Genomic DNA, 23,412 nt, shown 5'->3' with positions numbered 1-23,412 from the left:
TAAGAAAATACATATAGTACTTTGCAAATGTATGAATTTGTGTGTATCATTTCAGAACATTGTTATTACATCAAATTTCATGGTATTGTATTATTGTATTATTTCATGACTTTTATTGTTTGCATTGTACAATAAAGAGAAATAAAAAAAAAAAAAAGATCATTGAATATTCAAATGTCACAGGTCAATATAGCCATTCAACAACTTGACATTTGTATTGCTTACATGTACATCATATATCATGTGTTTTTGCTATTTTGACATTTGTGTTGCTGACTTGACATTATTACGGTAATATTAACTTCCCTTTGCTGATTTGACATTTTTTACAAACAGAAACATGACATTGTTGGCTTGACGTTTATGTTGCCTACATTGTACTTGACATTGTTAACTAAGCTATTTTGAAAATTTGATAATTGTATTTCTAATTTGTCATTTGTGTTGCTTACTTGACACTTTGTTGCTAACTTGATATTTCTAACTTTTCACTGCTGAATTGACATTTGTATTCAATGTCAACTCTGGCATTGCTATTTTGACTTATGTGTTGCTAACTTGATATTTGTATTGCTAATATGAATAGTTTTACTTTTGTTCTGCTAAATTTTAATTGTTTTAATGTCATTGGTAAGAGTGAAAGTAACTTGACAGTTTGACTTACTTCACTTTTGCATAGCTAACTTAACTTTTGCATAGCTAACTTGACATTTCAGGAATCATCTAATTCAGAGAGATGTCTAGGCAGTCGGAGGAAGTTTTGTTGATAGTGAACAGTGTGAAGAATAAGAAAGTGGATGGCGTATTGTATATGATGGGAGAAAGATTGGCATGGATGCAGCCCAGTAAAAACAGTTTCTCATACAGTCATGCTTATGCAGATATCAAATGTAAGTAAGGCGGCCTAGAAAACCTCTTCCACTGCATTATGAATATCTTACCATTTCAATAACTTTTAGATAAAAAAATGAGTTTATTTCTGTAACACTGTTCAAGTTCCTTATAAAAAAAATACATGTAATCCTAGTAATTGGACTTATTAACACAATATTACCATTAACAATAATATACATAAAGAAACATTTATGTATACTTTGGGGTGAAATGTGTAATACTATGTTCTTGTCTTTTATCACATTGATGTGAACTTTTTTCAAGGATTTAATCAGAGCTAGTTCGTATACATATTCATAAATTGCCAGAATAAGTGCTGATAATGGAATCTTTTCCTATTTTTTAGTCGCCTACCGGTTTAACCGGAGGGGACTTTAGGTTTACCCTCCGTCCGTCTGTCCGTCTGTCTGTCTGTCCGTCTGTCAGTCCGTCAGTCCGTCCGTCCACAAAACTGGATCCCGTGATTACTCAAAAAGTACTGAAAATATTTTTATGAAACTTGATATATGGATAGATGGCAGTATGGAGATTATGCACGTCTTTTTTTTTTCTTCCTATGTTGAAAATTCTGGTTGCTATGGCAACAAATAGTCTGAAAATATGGCAAATTTAACACATAAACTGGATCCAGTGATAACTCAAAAAGTACTGAAAATATTTTTATGAAACTTGAAATATGGGTAGATGGCAGTCTGGAGATTATGCACATCATTTTCTTTTCTTCCTATGTTGAAAATTCTGGTTGCTATGGCAACAAATAGCCTGAATTTCAAGATTTCTGATTTAAATTTTTTAGCTTTTTCACTATATGTTCTTTATTTCTTAAGGTGTTTACTTCAAACTTTAAATATAAGTTTCTGGTCATCAACCACATCATATGTGACAAGGTTTATAACTCTAGCACAAAAAATATCAGTATTACCTCCTTGAACTTAGATTTTTTAGGGAAAAAATGTTGTCTTTTTTAAATAACTTCTTTATTTCCTAATGTATCTACTTCAAACTTCTACTGTTTCTTATTATCACTCGACATTTTTGAGAAGGTTAAATACTCTAGCAAGACTATTTCCAGAATTATGTCCCCCTTGAACTTAGATTTTTTTCGAGAAACTGGTATTTTCAACTCCAACTTCTCATTCCTTATAGGATTTACTTTAAAATCCACACATCGTATAATATGACAAGGTTGTATAAACATAATTTCCTTACTAAGCATGGAAACTTAACACATTACTGTGATATAGACAAACTTATTTTATTATGTTTTGTGGTTGATATTTTCAAATTCAGACTTCATCCTCAAATTCATAATAAATGGCAATACACAGGAGTGTATGACAATTAAAGAACTTTTTGAGGGACCGGTAGGGGACTACTGTATTGCCCGCAATACTATCAAATGCTTGTTTTAACTACATATAATATGATATTTTACATACCTAACAGCCCAAAAGATATCAGCAGACACTAAAGAGAGAGTACAGTTACAGCTTGTTATGCACGATGGAGGTGCGAACACATTCCAGTTTAACAATCCAGCTGGGAGAGCAGCACAGATGGCTGACCGGGAAAGTGTAAAAGAGCTCCTTCAACAGTTATTACCAAAGTTCAGACGAAAATTGAGTAGTGAGTTAGAGGAAAAGAATAGGTATTGTGATATCAAGTTTATTTCTTGTTTAGTTAATACATGTACATTTATATACATGTACATTGTAATTAAATTTTATAATTTTTTAATAAAACTGAGATAAGTTCATGAAAATGGAAAGATAAATAATTTATTTTGTAAATGATATAGTAATATATTATATAGTTATATAAGATATCTTTCTTGTGGAGCTAAAATTACCACTTTATCACTGATTATTTGAATTATTGATGACATAATTTTTTTATTAGGACTGTGTACAGTGTACATGTATATCTAAATTCATTATTAAAACAATATTTTAAGTGTTACAAAAATAATTTTATAGGTATTTTTTTCTTGATAATTAAAAACTGTTGAGAAAGAAATCAACCAAGAATTAATTAATTTACCCCCCCCCCCCCCCCCCCCCCCCGGTTTCCCAAATATATGCCTTTATATTCATGTCTCAAACACAATTTGAATGTACATGTATTAGTTTTCATAATTTGATTATCAAACTTTTTATTCCTTGAACTAGTGACACATTACAAAGTATTTAAATTCAATGCAAAAAAGTCCATTTTCATATTTTATGATGTATTTCTTTATGTTTTATAATACATTATAAAAAATTCAATTTGCAGACTTCTACAAGAAAATCCTGAGCTATTTCAGTTGTATAAAGACCTTGTAGTGAGTCAAGTTATAACAGCAGAGGAATTCTGGTCAACTCAGGGCCCTGTGAGTGATACTTCCTTTCTTTTATTATTTAATTATGTTCCCCTAAATTTTTCATTGATGCATATATAGTTGCTAGTTTTATTTTAGATATAGCATAGTAAGGGCTGCAGAATGATATTCCATATTTTATCTCTGTGACATATAGAACATTTACAGTGCTATGAGGCAGCAAAAGTTGTGACTTAGATTAGAAACTTTGCTATTACAAAATATGCATTATTTTGTCATCCCAGTTGTAAAAAAATGATAATGATAAGATAATTTAGGTCAAAGAATGTTAAATGAATTTATTACTAGTATAATGGCATTATTTAATAAATATACTATATGAAAGTAAAACTTGATTTTGTTAACTTCTAGAAATATCAAAGTAAAGAAAAGATTGAACAAAAACAAACAACTGGTGTTTCTGCAGCATTTTTGGTAAAAAATTCTTAAAAGACTAATTAAATCATTTTTCCCCCAAAAATCTGTAAAACCCAATTTACAATTTTTGAAAAAGAATTTTTTCATTTTTAGTGGGGGTTTAAATTTCCCACAATATGAGGGATAGGAGCTTTTTGTTGTAAGCCAGTCTTCTGTAAAAATTTGAAGGCGGGCCTGGCACTAAAGGGGTTTGACCAGTAAATTCTACTGTAATCTTTAAGTGGTAAAGCCTTAAAGGTGATCTGTCAAATTAGGGCAATTTGTTGTAAGATATTGCAGATTACATTTGTATATGAGATAATCGTGGTTACATGTATTTTCATCACATATTAATAGATTTGTAGGAAGTAGACATATGAACCAAGAACATTGTTGCTTAAAAGCTACTAATATGGCTTAAATTTAGAAACTGACAGAATTTGCTGAAAATGCATGTTTGAAATGGGCTAATTATGATCAAATGATTCCATAATAATTGAATGCAATTAGTTACTATTTTATAGTTACAAGTTTGTTACACTATATTAAGAACAGAACAGAACAGAAATTTTATTTCGTAACGTATACAATACAGTATCTTGTTACATTACACATATCAAATATCATAAATAGATAAACACATGATATAATTCAAAGATTTACAGTATATTGGAGAATGAACATATATTGCTGCGAAAAAAAAAATTGATTTTGTATAAAATAAATGTATATCAGAATGATCTCATTTTTAATATCAGAATAATCTCATTTTAATATAAAAATTACTAGCGAAATCTAAACGTTAACAATATTTATGAAAATAATAACAACATTTTAACATTACATTTATGTACAACCTAAGCTTATCAACATATCTTTTCTTTTACTATTTGCAAAATAAATAAATTTACATAAATTTAATAATATAGACTTTTCACATGACTGAAGTAATTCTATGAATTTAAACATGCTAGGTTTTTTATAATAATATCTTTTAATGAATTTAGTGCGTATTTCCTGGTACAAATTACAAACAAGTATAAAATGGAATTCGTCTTCAATATCTTGTGTATTACAAAGTTGACATATGCGCTCATGTCTTTCAAGTCTGTTTTCTACATATCTTCCAGATTCTATTCTTAAATTATGCGCAGATATTCTGAGACGGGTTAATTGTTGTCTTGATTTCATACACTTAATTTTATCTAAATAGCATTCCATAGAAAAATTATCCTTGATATGTCTATACAATGTATTTAAAACGTTATTATTAACAATATCTGAAAACCATTTTTGTTTAAAAACATCAAATGACTCTTTGTTTAAAAAATATTAACAAATTCTTTTGGATTATAAAGTTCAGGACAATTCCACACCTCAGAAAAACCAAATTCATCTAAAATTCCTTTTACTTTATATGCCCAGTTTTTCACTCCTTTTTTACACTGATTTAATGTATTTATATACACACATTTAACAATGATATTGCTTGAATGTATCACTTTAAACCAATATTTTATTATGTGAACATATCGATTAACATAAAGTGGGTATCTTCCAAGCTCACCATAAATTGCTGCATTACAAGAGCTTATTTTCACACCAAGAATTAACTTGCAAATTTCAAGTGTAGTCTCTCTATATCTTTAGATTTTGTAAATCCCAGACTGGACAAGCATAATTTATGATAGAGCCGACAAAAGCATCAAATAATTGTAAGGAAACAGAAGGGGATATTTCATACTTGTTAATATTACATATTAAAAACATTCATTGCTTTCAAAGCTTTACCTATAAGATATTGATTGTGAAGTACAAAGGACCCAGTGTAATTAAATACTACCCCTAAATAATTAAAATCGTCAACAATTTCCAAAGCTTCATTATTATAAAACCAACGTTCATGAGGAAGTACTGGTCCTCTATTCCGAAAAACAACTATTTTAGTTTTGGCGGTATTTACCTCTAGGCCCATAGATTACAGTATTCAAATAAAGAGTTTAATCTTTGCTGTAAATCCTCTTGCGAGTTACCAATTATTACCATATCGTCAGCGAATAAACAATATTACTATACATATTTCAAATATATTCATCACAATCGACCGAGTTTTGTAAAAATAATTCTAGGTCTTCCAAAATAGTGCAAACATGGCGGGCGAATTATTTTGGCCTTGTCGTAGCCCAACCGATAAATTGAAAAACTCTGAAAATGTATTGCAATGTTTAACACACGACTTAACAATTGAATACATTGATTTAAAAGTTCTAAGTAAGCTTCCATCTAATCCCATATTAAACAATTTATACCATAATGCATTGCGGTTCACAGAGTCAAACGCCTTTTTTAAGTCGATAAAAGCACAAGGTAATCGCATTTTTTGAGTTAACATATGGTTTATTAAATTGTGTAACACGAAAATTGCATCTACTGTACTACACCCTTTCTGAAACCAAATTGAGCGTCTGACAAAATGTTATTCTCATCAAAACCATTTTTCACTCTATTTGTCAAGATACTTATAAATAATTTCCCAAAGTTACTTAGTAATGTGATGCCACGATAATTATTAACATTAGTATGATCACCTTTTTTATGAAGAGGTATAATAAAAGCCTTCAGACCATATTTCTGGAAAATAGCCTGAATCAAAAAACTCTGTTAAAAAGATCAGTGATATGGCCTACTAATATATCAATAGAAAATATAAAGTATTCGTTCAACAAGTCATCACTTGGACAAGACGCTTTGTTGCGGTTTAATCGCTTCACCGCATCTCTAACTTCTTCGCAAGATATGGGAATATTAAGCTCTTCGAAAGTAGGGTTACTAATATTAGGATCAATATTATCATTTGAAATATTTGCATCAAAATCAGTTGTAGCCCTTATTTCTTCAAACATATTTGCAAAATAATTTTGGAAATCTAAAATAGGTATATCCGAACTTTGTGATACATTTCGTTTTTTAAAATGTTTCCAAAACTCTCTTGGTTTACTCTTTTTCAATTCAGACAATTCTTGTGCCCTTTTAAGTCTATATTTGTCGTTTCTTTTTACGAACAATGTTTTTAACTCTTTTTTTCAAGTCACATAGAATATGCCTGTTAGTTTTCGTTTTTTATAATTATTAAAAATCGACAAAGCATTAAGATAATTACGCTTTTTTTCGTAGCATTCTTCATCAAACCAAGAACAATCAGAGTTTCCACCTTTTTTTACCTTTTCGCTTAAAAAGAGGCTCGGCTACATCTTGAATGATCTTTTGAAAACTTTAAAACAATATTTCAAAATGTCCGCTCGAAGAAGAATTCTCAAAAATATCGTTTAAATCAGCCATTCTTCCTAATAAACCCCTTCTAAATTTATCTTTGTCAGCATCACGCCATTTAAAAATATGTACTCTCACTTTCTAAATTTCTTGGATTAAATTTAGTATCTAAGTATTTACACGTAAACGAAAGTGGTTGCATGATCACTAAATTCATTAAATTGACATATTTCGAATTCACTTATAATCTGAAAATTGCACTCTTTCAATAATAAATAGTCAATTTTACTGTTTGACTGGCGGCTATAATACGTAAATGCCCTACGTTACAATCTTTACCTAAACGACCGTTAGCTAATCTCATACAAGTAGTTTTACAAAATCAAGGATCTTTTCACCTCTCGTATTAACAATAGGATCGGAAGAGGCCCTGCATAATGGTGCATTCTGGAAAATAATCGTCAGAATCGATATTTTTACATTTTTTATCACAAACTATAAATTCTGATTTATTGCCTACTCTCCCATTCCAGTCACCTACTAATAACACTTTACTAGGTCTTCAAAATAAAAAACATCATTAGTTAACAATTTCAAATAAGTCTACATTTTCAATACTCGCAATAGGCGAGTCATCAAACCACATATAAACTCCACATAAATATATATCAGTCATTGTCTTAAAAAACTCACTGTCCAGTTTCATCCATATAATTGTGTCACAATGGTTTCTTACAATAGTTACTCCATTTTTAATATTGTTTTTTACATATATAACAATTCCCACCGCTGTTTCTTTTAGCCCTTTTATGTTTAAATTTTCTATAAAAATTAAAGCATGTATAACCATTAATTTCAATATTAGAATTTTCATCAGTCCAGGATTCAGTAAGAATACATATATCATTTTCCGAAATTTTAGAAATAAAGTCTTTATTTTTTTTAATTTAGCGTCACTTAAACCATTGCAATTCCCATGCGAAGACTTTCAGCTCACTCTCCGGTAATTCCTAGGCTGACTTGACTGGTTTAACCATCGACGAACAGCGTGTCGTAGGCAAATCCATGCTGTTTTTGTTTTCCTCTCGGGCTTTTTTTTCAGTTTAGGAAATAAGCTACGTCGTTTTTGTACAACTTCTGGGGGAAACTGTTCATGTAAAAAGTAGGGTGTTTTTTCGAGCAGCTTTCTTTTACTTCGGACGAACTCCCGATCTTTAAAATATGTAAATTTGCAAACAATTTTGCGATTACAAAACGATCTTTCGTCATGCCCTTTGAACACCCATTCTGTGGGCACGCTCAATTTGTAGTGACTTAACATATTCCTCAGCCATGTTTAACTTTTCTTTCAGGTGATTTCGAAGTATACGTTCCGTTTCTTCGGGTTTTTCGTTTTTTCTCTTCTTTAATTCCACCAAAGATTAAATTGTTTCTCATTGATTGTGATTTTAAATATACAACTTCATCTTTCATTTTAATGTTCTCATTTAAAGTTTTTTCGATTTGATCATCCTTATCGACTACGGCAAACTCAACATTTTGTACTCTTTCATCAATTTTCATAACTTTTTCATCATTACTTTTAGTACTGTCATGCACATGAAGCCAAATTTTTTTCAACTCATTTTCAAAAACTGTCTACTTTCTTTCTCTAATGCTTCTAATGACTGTAACTTTACATCCATGTTTTTCAATTTTTTGCATCAATTTTCTTCAAATAACATAAAATGTCAGCATTAGTTGGGTTTAAGTTAATTTCAGCCTCCATTTTTCTAGATTGAAAGTTTTTGTCTGAAGTTGTTATGGACTCATCATTACCAGGTGATTGGTCTCTTTCATTTAGCGACAATAAGTGATCGTCTTCAAATACCGGTAGTGGTGTAGATAATGTGTCATCAAATAATACAGAGTTTGTAATATTCAAAACTTCACTTACTGAAATATTGTTTTCATTAGATGCCCCTGCCGGGCCTCCGCATGCTTTTAAAGTTTTCCTATTTTTTTCCAATTCCTCGTCTGTACTACTTCCTTTTTTCCTTTTATTCACATAAAATTCATATTAAGGTATGTTTTAATCTTCTCAATGTATTGTATTATATTACAGGCTGATATTAAACCAGAGACAGATGGTTGCAATGGTTTGAAATATAACCTTACAGCAGACATCATAGAATCTATTTTTAGAACATATCCCATGGGTAAATATATTAGTAGCAGTTAATGATAATAAGTACATTGTAATATTTATTTATTTATTATACATTGTTTTATTCAAATGTCTGGAATACAACAATATATTCTAACTTAATGTTTTTGGCGATTTTCAAAATGGTACATCATGGGGTTGCCAGAAGGGGGATGTGCCCCATTCTGTTTGGGGGTTTGAAGGGGGGCCCCCCTCATCGCAAAGAAAATTTTGAACATGTGACAGGCTAAAAATGGCCTCAGGTCGATCTTAGGGTAACTAGCAACTGACGCTGAAAAGCCTTTTACTCTATCTCAATTTATTGAGAAGTTGCAGCACTTTGAAATGAAATCAGATTTGATGGAAAAAAACAATGCAAAATAGTGATTTTTGGCAATTTTGAGACATCCCCCCATTGCCATGGTAACAGGAAATTTACAATTGAGCATGCAGTTACAGAGGCTTTGGTCTAGTCAAAATGTGTGCCAAGTTTCATCAGTATTGAAACATTTTTCATAGTTTCATAGCATTTTGAACTTGTAACAGGAGGCTTTTCAATGAAAACGGCCATTTTTCACAATATGATCATGGGGTAAAAGGTTAATTAGGTTTAGCAGTGTATTACTGTTTTAAAAGGAAAACAAATCATCATTGATTAAATTAAAGGCAAAATTAGATGCAAGGAGCATATATGTACCATTTTATCTTTAATATGCTGTTCTTTACTATCCAATATTAAAGAAGGACACCTCATGTTTTACAGCTGCTCATTAATGTATGTTTATTATTAGTTGTAAAGTTTTTTTTTGGTAATATTGCCCAAAATATTAAATGAACAATATAGAGCTGCTAAGCAAGACTTATATAGCAAACATCCATTGTTACACAGCAGTATTAATTGTCAAAAGTCATAAAAATCCTACAATAAATTTATAATACAGTAACTGCACAGTCATTTCTTTAATTAAGTTTGAAGGTAATTTATATACATATATGTTGCTGCAGTTTATATGCATATATATGATATATGTCAAAATAATCCAATGAACATTGGCATTTTATTTTGGAATATGCAGTATTATACATGTACATGTAAAATACAATATTTATAACAGTAAAGAAGAAACATGCAGAGTATGTACCTCATGAGATGACAGAGAGTGAGTTCTGGACGCGATTCTTCCAGTCACATTATTTCCACAGAGACCGTATGGCTTTAGGTACCAAAGATCTCTTTTCTGACTGTGCCAAGAAAGACGAGGAAGGTTTGTTTTATAGTTCTGTTTTCTCTTACAATATAAGTTAAACCTGATGGTATATCTAACCGGAACCGGTAGTTATAATAAATATATAAACTGACCTGTTGTTTTGTAGTGTTGTTCCCCTTTCCAAAATTTTTAATTTAATATAATTTAAAATGTAGTCAATTTCGCAAGCATGAATAATGCATGTTAAAGTTACAAAAGGTATTAAACCATTTGGTTGCTAGCGACAACAGATTCTATCCATGCAACCAGTGCATACCAAGATTAGTGGGCACATCCATGCCAGACATGCCTTCTTATCATGGTCTACACTATTGTTTATTCAGTCTGTAATATTTTGACATTTTCCCCTAAAAATGATAAATAGTTTTGTCAATATCGAAATATGAAAGTCCATTTAAAATATTAAACAGTGTAAAGGTGATAAAAGGGTAAGGTACAGAATGATATTTTTCAGCGGATGTTTCCAAAAGTGTTCTTAAACTAATAATATATAAAACAGTTCAATGTGTTTTGTTAATGCCGCAATTGGTTTTTGTTTCAGAGATAAAGATAGAAGTTGAAAGGAAAAATACCGACCCTTTATTAGATCTCACATCCCATAAAGATGGCAATTTAGATGAGGTAATCTTTCTGTTAGTTTTATTTTTATTTTATATTAACCCCAATGTTGAAGGCGCTGTCACACTTCGGTTAAGTTCTTGCTTACAAATTGGTATCTTCATAACTCTTGAAAGAGAATTATTTGTCTTACTTGCTGGGCAAAGCTCTCATAACTCTTAGTTACCTTTATACAGAGTTATACCCCTTTTCTTTCTGTCAAGTACTAAAAATAGTCGAGCATGTTGTCTTACAGACAGTTCTTGTTAATGTATCACATTTTGATATTTATTAGTCACCAAAGCCATTTTTATGTACATTTTTGAAAAGTTGTTGCGTTTATTTCAGAACATGCAGAGTGACTTGAATATGTACATGTACATGTACTTACTTACATTTGTGGACAAACAGACATGTGTTATTTATAAGCAACCATTATGAAACATTTGTATACCTGAAATCAATGTAACTGAAAAAATAATTGTCATTACAGCAATAAGTGCCATCCTGTTATTTGTAATATCTTGTTGAAAATATTTCTGGTTAACTTGCAACATAACATATACATGGATTACAACTTTGAGGATAAAGAATAGCACAATGACAACATCAGAATTTTCATTTTTTTTTCCCCAACCTAAAATGCTTGTCTTTTTATTGAGAATAAGCATATACATTTAATCCTTTAAAAATTAATTGATATTAGCTGATATTTCAAGTTTTAAAGCTAATGCTTTCATTCAAAAAGTTGACATGTTATTCTGCCAAAGTTATGCTCCTGCTTAATTAGTTGATATTTTAAGCTTTAAGTGTTGCTATCAATTGATATTTTTATATTTTAAGGCTATACTTCTGGCCAAATAAAGTTGATATTTTAATCTTTGAGAGCTTTGCTTCTGCTATAGGAAGTAAATGTTTTTAGTATATGCTCTTGTTTTTATGCCCGTGAATAAATAAATCTTGAAGGCATAATGATTTTGGTCTGTATGTCTGGCTTATTGTAGTTTCTTTTTTGTCACAAATCTTTAATTTTACCGTAGCATTGAAGTACTTCAATCAAGAGCCTCCAAATTCACAAGTGCATGTTCTTCTAGTTGAAAAAGTTCAAAAAGCCAGACTCAGAGGTTGCAGAGCTAAATGTCAAGGGCATGAAGTTTATTTGAACATAGCACTTGTTATTTTGATATATTTGTATATATCAGGGGTATGGTGGGACGGGTGATGACAAACGAGGAACGATAAATCCTGCTAACCTCACCATGATACGAAGGTTCAACCATCACTCTACCATGGTATTAAAAGCTTGTGAGCAAGCTGGTAGCCAGGTCGACTCAGGTACCATTCACATTGTTTTATCCTAAATTTGTAACAGTAATGTGTTTATATTTTGTTGAAATATATTGTTTTTATCTCTTGAATAATAAATTTTCTCATCAAAATGTAATGACAAAATGCATTTTTGTCAAGCTATTTGGTCCTGGCCGTTTAATCAAGTCTTTTGTGTGAAAATGATGTAGGTTTGCTTTGTTACAGAAGAAAGAATGCTTTAAAAGCAGCTACATTTAAATTTGTGAATGAAATATTACTTTAACAATATGCATGTAATCTCAAAAAAAAAAATCAAAGAATATGACCTAATATGTGTATTTAGAACATTTTGGCTCTCATCATTGTGGATTTGAATCCTGCTTGGGACTTTGACTTCTTTCATGTGTGTGGAAGCTATCCAGCTAGCTTAGAGACTTTAAAATACAATTTATATTAAATTAGGATAAAAATGTTTATAAATGTATGTTGTGATTTTAGGAAATTCTAGTTTAACAAATGGTAATCACACAAATGGGACAGATTCAAGAGTAAATGGTGAAAGTAGTAAAGAACAAAACCATGAACCTCCCAAGAAAAGGGTATATATTTATAAGTTTGTTACTAACTCTTCCCAGTTACACATTGCTGTAAATGATCAATTTTGAGTAGTGTGATGGAAAACAATGGTTAAACAGTTTTTTAAATGCATAAAATGCCAGATGATAAAAAATTATTGTAACCTTTACCCTGATAAATTTATGTAATGGAATTTCCTTCCTTTAGATTGGGCCACTGTACTTTTACATGACTTTGATATCAATTTTGTTATCACAAATTGAAATTCGTAAATATAGTGGATGCAATTTAGTCTACTCATTATTACTGTTTCATTAAGAATTAAGAAAAAATCATTGTCAGTTGAGGAATATTATCTCTCCTTATATAGGCTAGAATACGTGAGAAACTTCACTTTGATGACCTTGAAGAGAAACAGAGCAAGAATAATGTGAACCTGCGTCTGTCACGGATGGAGCGTTACCTGCACGGGCCGACACCTGTGACATCATCACGATACGCCTCAAGTGAGGATTTAATCTCAGCAACTAACTCTGTATCAGCGGAGATTGACGTGTGGTATCCAGATCTCAGTCATGTAAGGACAGTACTTTAGGGAAACCTTCATATACTTTACTTTCTTAGGAATGAGTTCTTGTATTGATTTGCTTTCATCTGAAAAGTTTTATACCAGATGGAAAACAATTTCGCTTATGTCAAAAGCAATAAATGAAAAGGTGCTGCAATTTTTTATTTGATCATCTGCCAATTAAAGCTAGACTGTTATTATAACCTTAATAATATCACACAAACTTGAAGTTCTATCAAATAGCCAATCAATGATAATATCCAAAAATACCCCCTATATAGTATTATTGTGTTTATTTATACAATATAGGGTGTATATTTTGGATACTATCGTTGATATTGGTTATCTTATAGAATTTCAAGTTCCTGTGATATTATGCATAGTGAATCCAAACAGAATGTAATAGATAAACAATTTTTGACTCGAAATTTGTATAAATCTTATCAGTCATTTAATAGCTTGGTAATAACCTGTTCCTTCTATTAGAATTTGAATAATTACCTTATGAAAACTTGCTTTTATGTGTGCCCTATTAACTCAGTATTAAGAGCATCAAATTAGTAATCCAGTGGTTGTTAGTTTGATCCTTACGTGAGGCGTAATTTCTTCATGACAATTGAGTCTGGACATGGAATCTAATGGTCATTTGTCTCTCATAACTTAGTCAGATATCATGTTGGTTTAGTCATCGGTCATTTGTATAGAAATTGGTAATTACTAGTTACTAATCTAGGAAAGCTGGCAAGGTGAAACAACCACAGAGATATGACCAAAAACATGTGTTAATATCCATGTAGAAACCAGGGGAAAATAACAAAACAAAAATGAATTTCTCTTCATAAATGTTAAACATACTTGCTTAGCTTTTCATTAGCTTTATTGGAAATAGTTTTTGCTACAATTATAAAAGATTGTGTATTAAATATTTACATATATAATTTTGTAAATAAAATTAATATAATGTGTTGACATCAGGAATTTAGCATATAGAAAAATGTTGATTTATTTTCAGGTAATGCATGGGACTACAGCGGTCAGTATTTTAGGAGAGTTGTCACCAGGTGGCGCTTTAATGCAGGGAACTACTCAACAACAGTTAAATCGTAAGTTTGTTTACATATCACTCATGGGGGCGTCCGTGGCAGAGTGGTTATGGTCGTTGACTTCAAACCACTTGCCCCTCACCTCTGTGGGTTTTAATCCCGGCAGGGACTTTGGATTCTTTATGTGAGGAAGCTATCCAGCTAGCTTACGGAACATCAGTGGTTCTACTCAGGTGCCCGTTCGTGCCTGAAATAATTCACGGAAGGGCACCTGAGGTCTTCCTCCACCAGTAAAGCTGGAACGTCGCCAAATGACCTATACTGTGTCAGTGTGACGTAAAAACCAATCAAACAAACAAAACAAACATATCACTCTTGAGTCATTTTGATGTGAAATTAATCAAATAGTTGTTTATGTGTAGTAGTTATTGTTAGGTTATCAGAGCTAATCCTTCAGAAAAGTGTTAATTAATTTTGGAGGAAATGGTAAGACATTGATTGAATCAACTGGTTCATTTTATTCCAGCATTACTGGTAAATAAATAGATGAAGCAATTTTGTTTAAACTTTATCTAGTACCCTTAATGATGTTACGAGGGAATAAACTAGTTGTACCTTTTTGTAGTCTTACAGTGTTAACATCTGACAATACATTTATTCTTATAGGTAAATTCTTTTACATGTATATAAGAATGCTCACTTTTTAGCATATTATAGGGCAATGACCCTGTCTTGAATTTAAACTGAAATGAGACAGAGGGAAGTTTCTAATAAATGTACATGTATGTATGAAATTGATGCTTTAAAAGGAAATGCATTTTAAATATCCTTTAAAATTTCCGTTAGTCTATACATATAGAAAAAGTATTCCAAACTTACTGTACCTCTTTTGATCTTTATTTTGTGATATAGATGTATTATAATGAGACAACCCTACTTTCAGAAATGGTACCTGAAGATATGCAAAATGAATTAAAACAGAATTACAATGCATTATGTGAACTTCTACGGCATTTCTGGTCATGTTTTCCTGTCTCATCCAAATTTTTAGAAGAAAAGGTAAGTATGTCACTTACTATTTTTTATGCTTACTTGGAAATAAATTACCTCTATTGATTTGAGGTCATAAGACCAATGTCACAATCTCCGTTACACTTGTGTCTCAACAATTTGATGAGTAATAAGCTTTAATTTGTGAAACTTTGTAAATAATTTTAGAAAAAGATTACAAAAAATGTTTAGTAAATGGTATAACTAACCTAAGATAACATACATGTATCTTAGTTTATTAGTTTAAAATGAATTAGAAAATCTGGCTGTAAAAGTTAGTTTTGCATTGTTTCTAAAATATATTTTATTTATAGATTTGTTTATTGGAACAACATATTTCATTATTTAAAAAAAACTAACATTTTCCTATTACATTAACTATTTACAGGTTGTTAAAATGAAATCTACATTAGAAAGATTTAACATGTCAAAGTTAAATCCTCTCAAAGATAAACTACAAGCCAACCATTATAGTATGGATGTAAGTAAAACTGTTAAGTGTATACACCACTTTCTCTTAAAGGCACATTAAGCCTCTGGAATTAATATGACTTTTGTTAGAAAGTGCAAATTTGTGTTTTTAAATGTTTTAACGATTGAATTAGAATATGTAAGATGCTTATCATCTTGATGAAAGGAGTGCTGAAAGTGAAATATTTTTAGCTCACCTGAGCATATGCTCAGGGTGAGCTATTAGGATCACTCTTCGTCCGTCGTCTGTTGTCCGTCGTATGTCGTACGTCGTCCGTTCACACTTTTCAAACGACATCTCCTCTGAAACCATAAGGCAGATCATAATGAAACTTCACAGGGATGTTCCTTGTGTGAAGCCTTAACAAAGTTGTTCAAAGAATTCCATTCCATGCAGAACTCTGGTTGCCATGGCAACCAAAAGAAAAAACTTTAAACCTCTTCTTCTAAAAAACCCAAAGAGCTAGAGCTTAGATATTTGGCATGAAACATCTTCTAGTGAGTGTCTACCAAGATTGTTCAAATAAAAGCCCTGGGGTCAAAATTGGCCCCGCCCCAGGGGGTCATTGATTTTCCCTATATGCATATAGTAAAAACTTAAAAAAATCTTCTTTTAAAGAACCCAAAGAGCTAGACCTAAGATATTAAGCATGAAACATCTTCTAATGAGTGTCTACCAAGATTGTTCAAATCAAAGCCCTGGGGTCAAAATTGGCCCCGCCCCAGGGGGTCATTGATTTGACCTATATGCATATAGTAAAAACTTAAAAAAATCTTCTTTTAAAAAACCCAAAGAGCTAGAGCTTAGATATTTGGCATGAAACATGTTCTAATGGATGTCTACCAAGATTGTTCAAATATAAGCCCTGGAGTCAAAATTGGCCCCGCCCCAGGGGGTCATTGATTTTCCCTATATGCATATAGTAAAAACTTAAAAAATGTTCTCTTAAAGAACCCAAAGAGCTAGAGCTAAGATATTAAGCATGAAACATCTTCTAATCAGTGTCTACCAAGTTTGTTCAAATAAAAGCCCTGGGGTCAAAATTGGCCCCGCCCCAGGGGGTCTTTGATTTTCCCTATATGCATATAGTAAAAACTTTAAAAAATCTTCTTTTAAAGAACCCAAAGAGCTAGAGCTAAGATATTTAGCATGAAACATCTTCTAATGAGTGTCTACCAAGTTTGTTCAAATAAAAGCCCTGGGGTCAAAATTGGCCCAGCCCCAGGGGTCATTGATTTTCCCTATATACATGTAGTAAAAACTTAAAAATCTTCTTTTAAAGAACCCAAAGAGCTAGAGCTAAGATATTTAGCATGACACATCTTCTAATGGGTGTCTACCAAATTTGTTCAAATAAAAGCCCTGGGGTGAAAATTTGCCCCGCCCCAGGGGTCATTGATTTTCCCTATATACATAGAGAAAAAACTTAAAAATCTTCTATTAAAGAACCCTAAGAGCTAGAGCTAAGATATTTAGCATGAAACATGTTCTAATGGATGTTTACCAAGTTTGTTCAAATAAAAGCCCTTGGGTCAAAATTGGCCCCGCCCTAGGGGGTCATTGATTTTCCCTATATTGCATATAGTAATTAAAAACTTAAAAATCTTCTTTTAAAGAACCCAAAGAGCTAGAGCTAAGATATTTAGCATGAAACATCTTCTAATGGGTGTCTACCAAGTTTGTTCAAATAAAAGCCCTTGGGTTAAAATTGGCCCTTCCAGGGGGAGGGGGGAGGGGGGGGCAAAAGTCATTGTTTTTCATTATTTGTGTATAGTAAAAACTTAACATCATGAAACATCTTCTAATGGGTGTCTTCCAAGTTTGTTCAAATAAAAGCCCTTTGGTTTAAACTGGCCCCGCCCTGGGGGGCCTATGTACAGGTGAGCGACCCCAGGGCCATCATGGCCCTCTTGTTTCTTAAAAGAAGCTAAATGTAAACACAGAGGTATTTTGACTTCCATACCAAATACTAGGACACTATACCTGCAAAAAAAGTGGGCACCATGATATTTTAGGCAGGCAATTTTATATCGCCGTAACCTTTTAGCATATTCTTCTATAACTTAAGACATGCCCTTTCCTTTTGTCACCATTGAAGGTCACTGGCCAAGACCCATTAAACTTGTATTGATTTTTTGCTGAATTATTACACTGTCAATTCTTGCATTAAGATTTTTGTTTTTTTAACTCAAAACATAATTTTGTGTAATGGATTTACCCTGATTTAAATTTGGAACAGTCCATTTGAAGTTTAAGGGATTTCAATATCAAATTATAAAAATTGAGCTACCAACAGTATAGATCCTGGTCACTTTGCATGGACATGATGCAGCAGTACTGGTGACCAAAGCTAACCACTTGGTTTCAGCAAGTTAAGGGTAAACTTTAATATTGTTGCATTTCTGTTTTGCTTACTTTACCAATGTGGATATATTTTCAGCTGACTGGACATATGCAGGACCTTCTTAACACAGCCTACACTAAGTTTGAGACATGGCAATCTAAACGATCATTGAAGAAATCCTGAAGTTTACTTCTGTTATAGAACTATGATTTACAGTTGGGATATATATTTGTGTTTTATTTGAATGGTATTCTTTATATAACAAGATGTGTAGCGTGTGTTGCACATTGGGATATAAAAACAAAAATTGTTTTTATTTAACTGTATATAAGACATTCATAGAGCAATAATAAAGAACAGTGTCATAGGGTGTCAGTCAAAGTGGGTTTTCTTGACGAATTATGGTGATTTAATATTTTTGGCATGCATTATAATACATGTATTATGAAATAACCAAAGACTGAACAACAAAGAAATATTCACTTATATAAGGATATGATGTCAGTTAAGAGAAATGTCACAATCCTCATCCAGCTCATGGAAATTTAGCTTTCAGTGATTTAATCAATGAAAAGACTGTTATATTTTAATGTTATAAACTTCTCTATTCAGTTCTTCTTTTATACCATATGTATTTAAATGGCAGGTACAGAATAGAGAAAATATATTATACAATTAATTGAATAAGAAACATAAATTGTTCTGTTCTTTTTTCTAAAATTGATGATGAAACATTGCATACTTCTTGCTTTATGAATAATGATTATTTGGTGTTTTGCTTAAAAAAGTTCCAGATCAAAAATTTATATCTTTTTTAAAAAAATTTTTTTTTAAAAACGGGTATACATTAATCATTTCAATTCTGAAAAATTAAAAAACCAAAATTTTTTCCAATAAAAAAAAAGTTTTTTTTTCCTTCTTTTTTTGGGACCCCAAGAATTTGTTTCTTGAAAAACCCTTTTTAACCACTTTTTTTAAAAAAAATTTAAAATTAAATTTTAAAAATGTTTTTCAAAAAACTCAGAGGGGTTTTCCATTTACCAGGCCCCCAAACTTCAAATTTGATTTTTTTTTAAATTTTTTCCCAAGAAAGGGGGCGCAACGTTCCCAAATTTTTTAAAAAACATCAGCCCGGTTTTAAAAAAATTTGCACTGCCCTGACTTAAACCCGGGCTGGGGGCATGTTTTGTTTCCCTATGCTACTGAAACTAAAATTTTTTGTATTTTAATTTTTAATTCACCATAGTCGCTTTATTTTTGGGGTTTAATATCTATATACGTTCACGGTTTTAAATTTTTCTATGTACCAAAAAGGAATTCCCCTCCAAAAGATTCAAGTTCCCAATGCGGACTCCGATGGTGATTGAAATTTTAAATCACATAATTAATTATTCGATGATCGCTGAATCTTTGATCGACATTTATGCACTTGAGATATAAACAGTAGAAGAACAAAATGCTGTTAGTAATGATGCACTAGTATTGTATGTAATGATTTCATTCAGTGTTCATAGTTTCTACAGAAACCGAGTTTGTATCGGAAATAAACGAAAAATAAGACCACCTAACAACTCATGACATAGATATGCACCATGTCCTTTCATAACTAATATCGTATTTATGCTTACAGAATGTTCATACAATGATCTTACGTTTTAATGTTTTTTCATGTATATACACATTAGTATCTGATGCATAACTATTTCAATCAATTATTCTGTAAAAATTGTGAGTCGGGGTTTTTACATTAATTAATTGTAAAACCTCTTTACGGGCATGTTTTGTTTTGTTCACGCACAGTACATACCGCTGTTTAAACGCTGTTTTGTTTTCTGGATGAGTTATTAATTATTTCACATTATTTTCCTCTAATATCAATTGCGCAGAATGAACGATTTTAGTCATAGAAGAGTGATCTTCATGATTGAATATTTATCAAAAGATTATACTGAAAAATGATTAAATTAATATTTAATATAGATCTTCAATTATAATCGTACAGAACGTAAAATTCTTAAAATGATTTCAGAAGATTATTGTCCTTATGAATAATGACGAAATATACCTGAAAACAAACCCACCAACAAAATACGCATGTTAATAAAATATAAGTGAAATAATCAAACGAAAGAAAGAGAGAAAGAAAAAAATATCAAGCGAAACAAAAAAAAAAATTGGAAAAAAAAAAAATAAAAACCCAGGGGAACCAAAAAAAAAAAAATTTAAATTGCCCTGTAAATTTTACAGCCAATTTTTCCTTTTTTAAAATTTATATTTGGTTCAGTTCTTTTTGGGCCCAAAAGCTTAATAACCGCAAAATTAGATCATTTTACGTTTGGGCATTGAATAGTAGCAGGGGGATTTAGTATTTTAGTTATTTGCTACCGTTTTAAAAATTTAAAATTTAAATCTTCATTTTTTTAAATTTTTTGGTAGCAAATTTCCTTACATTCCCGAGCCCGGGCTACGTTTTAGAAAAAATCCTTTTTGTACCTTTTGTGGGGCTTTACAAACCTCCCTTAAATTTTTATGAAAAAAAATTTATTAAACCCCTTTTTAAAAAATTTTCTTTTTTAAAAAAAGGTTAAATAGGGCCCTAAAAATTAAAAAATAAAAGGAAAAACAGAAAAACTTTTAACTTTTTCCACCCAAACCAACAATGTCAAGACCATAGATATTTGGCATAAAGCATCTTGCGATCGTTTACAAAAATATATCTTTCCTCTTGGGTCAAAATTGACACTGCCTAATGAAATATACTTACATCGTGTATTTTGGAAAACACGTTCTAGTCATTTTGTGTGTAACTACGATGATCAGAGTTTAGATATGTGGCATGTTGAATTGCCTGGTAGACCTCCACAAATGTTTCATGAATCATATCCCTGGGGTCAGAATATCCCCACCCTAGCTGGGGTCACTTATTTATATAGACTTTAACCTGTAGTAAAAACGTGTAAAAACTTTTACTCTGAAACTTTAATGACCAGAGCATATATATTTGGCATGTAGCTTCAACATGTAGTCATCTGTAAAAGATTTAAAATCATTCCCCTATGATCAAAATTGGTCCCGCACGTCGGTCAATTAGTTTATATTTCCATTCTGACATCTCCTGACTTCTGTATTGAAGGACTGTGGCCGTTTGTGACATTTTCTAACAATGTACGATTATCTCGTGGTACTCTTGTACCTTAGAAACATATAATTGATCAGTCATTACTTATCAATCAATTATAAATCAATTCACCTGCGACAGTCCAACAGGTATTCACTGCCCGTTTCTACTTGACAGTCAACCGTCCAAACTTTTATCGTTTGTATATTTTTATTTTGCTATTGATTCATGCTGTTAAGTTGATGAAAGCACATTTCCGCTAACTGAATCATTTTATACTGTAAAATGAAAGAATGAAGATTGACGGATATTATGAATGAACTATTAAGTGAGCCGCTCTATAAATACGCCGACAATTAAATGAAAACGATACCATTGACCTCAGTTAAACCTGTTAAATAAAAGAGGTCACGGCAATACCAACAACACCATCAACAGAAACATTGTACAGAAATCTATGAATCAATTTCATAGTATTATTTGACAACATTACTCAGTAATATATAAGTTTATTGTGCCCTAAATCGAAATAATTGCACAGTTAAAATAACATCATTGCATTGTAATACTAGTACGAGTATATGACACCATTGAATATAAATATGTAACCTCATTGTACATTAATATATGACATTATTGCAAAAATGTAGGACATCATTGAACAGAAATATGTGCTATTTGATGGACAGTGGAACAATTTTTTATCTTCCATCAAGAAATAAAGGTTTGGTGTCGATTTACGAGAGCCAAAACAACCCCTTAGGCTACCTGTTATATAGGCACGAAGAGACATTTTCTCGTCAAAACAATTAGAAAAAATTGGAATTAATAAAAATAGCATTTTCTAATATCCCATCATGATTGATGTATGAAGAATTTATCGAGGTAAAAAACAATTATTTATTAGCTTAAAAGTAATACATTTTGTAACAATTACAAAATTCCATATATTTATTTTAATATTTTATTATATTAATTTCTAGTTCAAAAGGAAGCAGTCTTTGTTTGCTTGCTGATTTGCTTTCTGGATGAGCAACCAGTCCTCTAATTCCACTATAACATTGATTGTTTTGAAATAACTTTCAGGCGACATAACACATTAACAGTCATGCTTGAATATCTCCGAAAAGAAACAGAACAGTTTTCCTTGTAGGATAAATAACACTGAAAGGACGTTAATCATTATTTTATATTTCCTTTGTCTGTAGTTTTGTTTAGCTATAAAAGATGATCAGAAAATACGTAGGTCAATGACTGAATGTATAAATGAAAGAAAATAGAACGTATTCTGTTGTGTTTAACAACTATTTGTTACATTTACCTATGCATTAAAGCTGCATGTTCTAGAGTAGAAGAGCCAAATATTTCAAGAAAATCGAACTTGAAAAATATGTTCTAAGATTTTACGAAGAGAAAAAAGATTCAAGATTAAAGATATAATAAACATTTTATGTGCGAATATTGACTAACTCTATAGTATTTTACCATATACCTCTTATGTGCCTAAACGCATTTTTTGTCGTCATATTTTGACCTCTTCTTGCGGTTTACCTGCAGACATTTTCACAAAAAAATCTTACGATTTATCTTAACTTTTTGACTTACGATAATCGTAGTTAAATCTTAAGTCATTTTTAAAAAGCCACTCGTAAGTTAAAATTTATCTTAAGATAAAAAATTCACATACGATAAATCTTACGATAAAAACATCCCTAGCAACGTCATTTGATATTGATGTGCAGGCTCTATATTTGATTCAGATTTTAAAATCAAGTAATAAAGAGCTTGAAATAATATTGAACACAATCAAGTTTCAATGAGAAGAAAAAATGATTCAAACTGATATATTTCTGTGTTGATTGAAAATAATACATAAAATTTGAAATATTTTATAATTTTTTTTATCCATAACACCTTTTTTGACGTCATTTAAAGCACCACAG

General features: G+C 31.2%; 1 protein-coding gene across 1 annotated transcript; it reads left to right on the top strand.

Annotated features, from left to right (window-relative positions):
- The first annotated feature begins 703 nt into the window (after positions 1-703).
- On the top strand, positions 704-19,048 carry LOC132738983 (general transcription factor IIH subunit 1-like). The gene is made up of 14 exons (XM_060726622.1): positions 704-890; positions 2,341-2,542; positions 3,169-3,265; positions 3,626-3,688; positions 9,045-9,138; positions 10,241-10,390; positions 10,935-11,014; positions 12,193-12,325; positions 12,797-12,897; positions 13,245-13,451; positions 14,455-14,545; positions 15,429-15,544; positions 15,924-16,016; positions 18,448-19,048. The coding sequence occupies exons 1-14, from the start codon at positions 737-739 to the stop codon at positions 18,532-18,534; spliced, it is 1,668 nt and encodes a 555-aa protein (XP_060582605.1). The 5' UTR covers positions 704-736; the 3' UTR covers positions 18,535-19,048.
- Positions 19,049-23,412: the final 4,364 nt, after the last annotated feature.

This window comes from Ruditapes philippinarum, unplaced genomic scaffold (genome assembly GCF_026571515.1).
Source record: "Ruditapes philippinarum isolate M1 unplaced genomic scaffold, ASM2657151v2 ctg10138_1_1_1_1, whole genome shotgun sequence".
NCBI lineage: Eukaryota > Metazoa > Mollusca > Bivalvia > Venerida > Veneridae > Ruditapes > Ruditapes philippinarum.
Note: the sequence above shows the minus strand (reverse complement) of the source record. Positions and strands in the feature narration are given on the sequence as shown.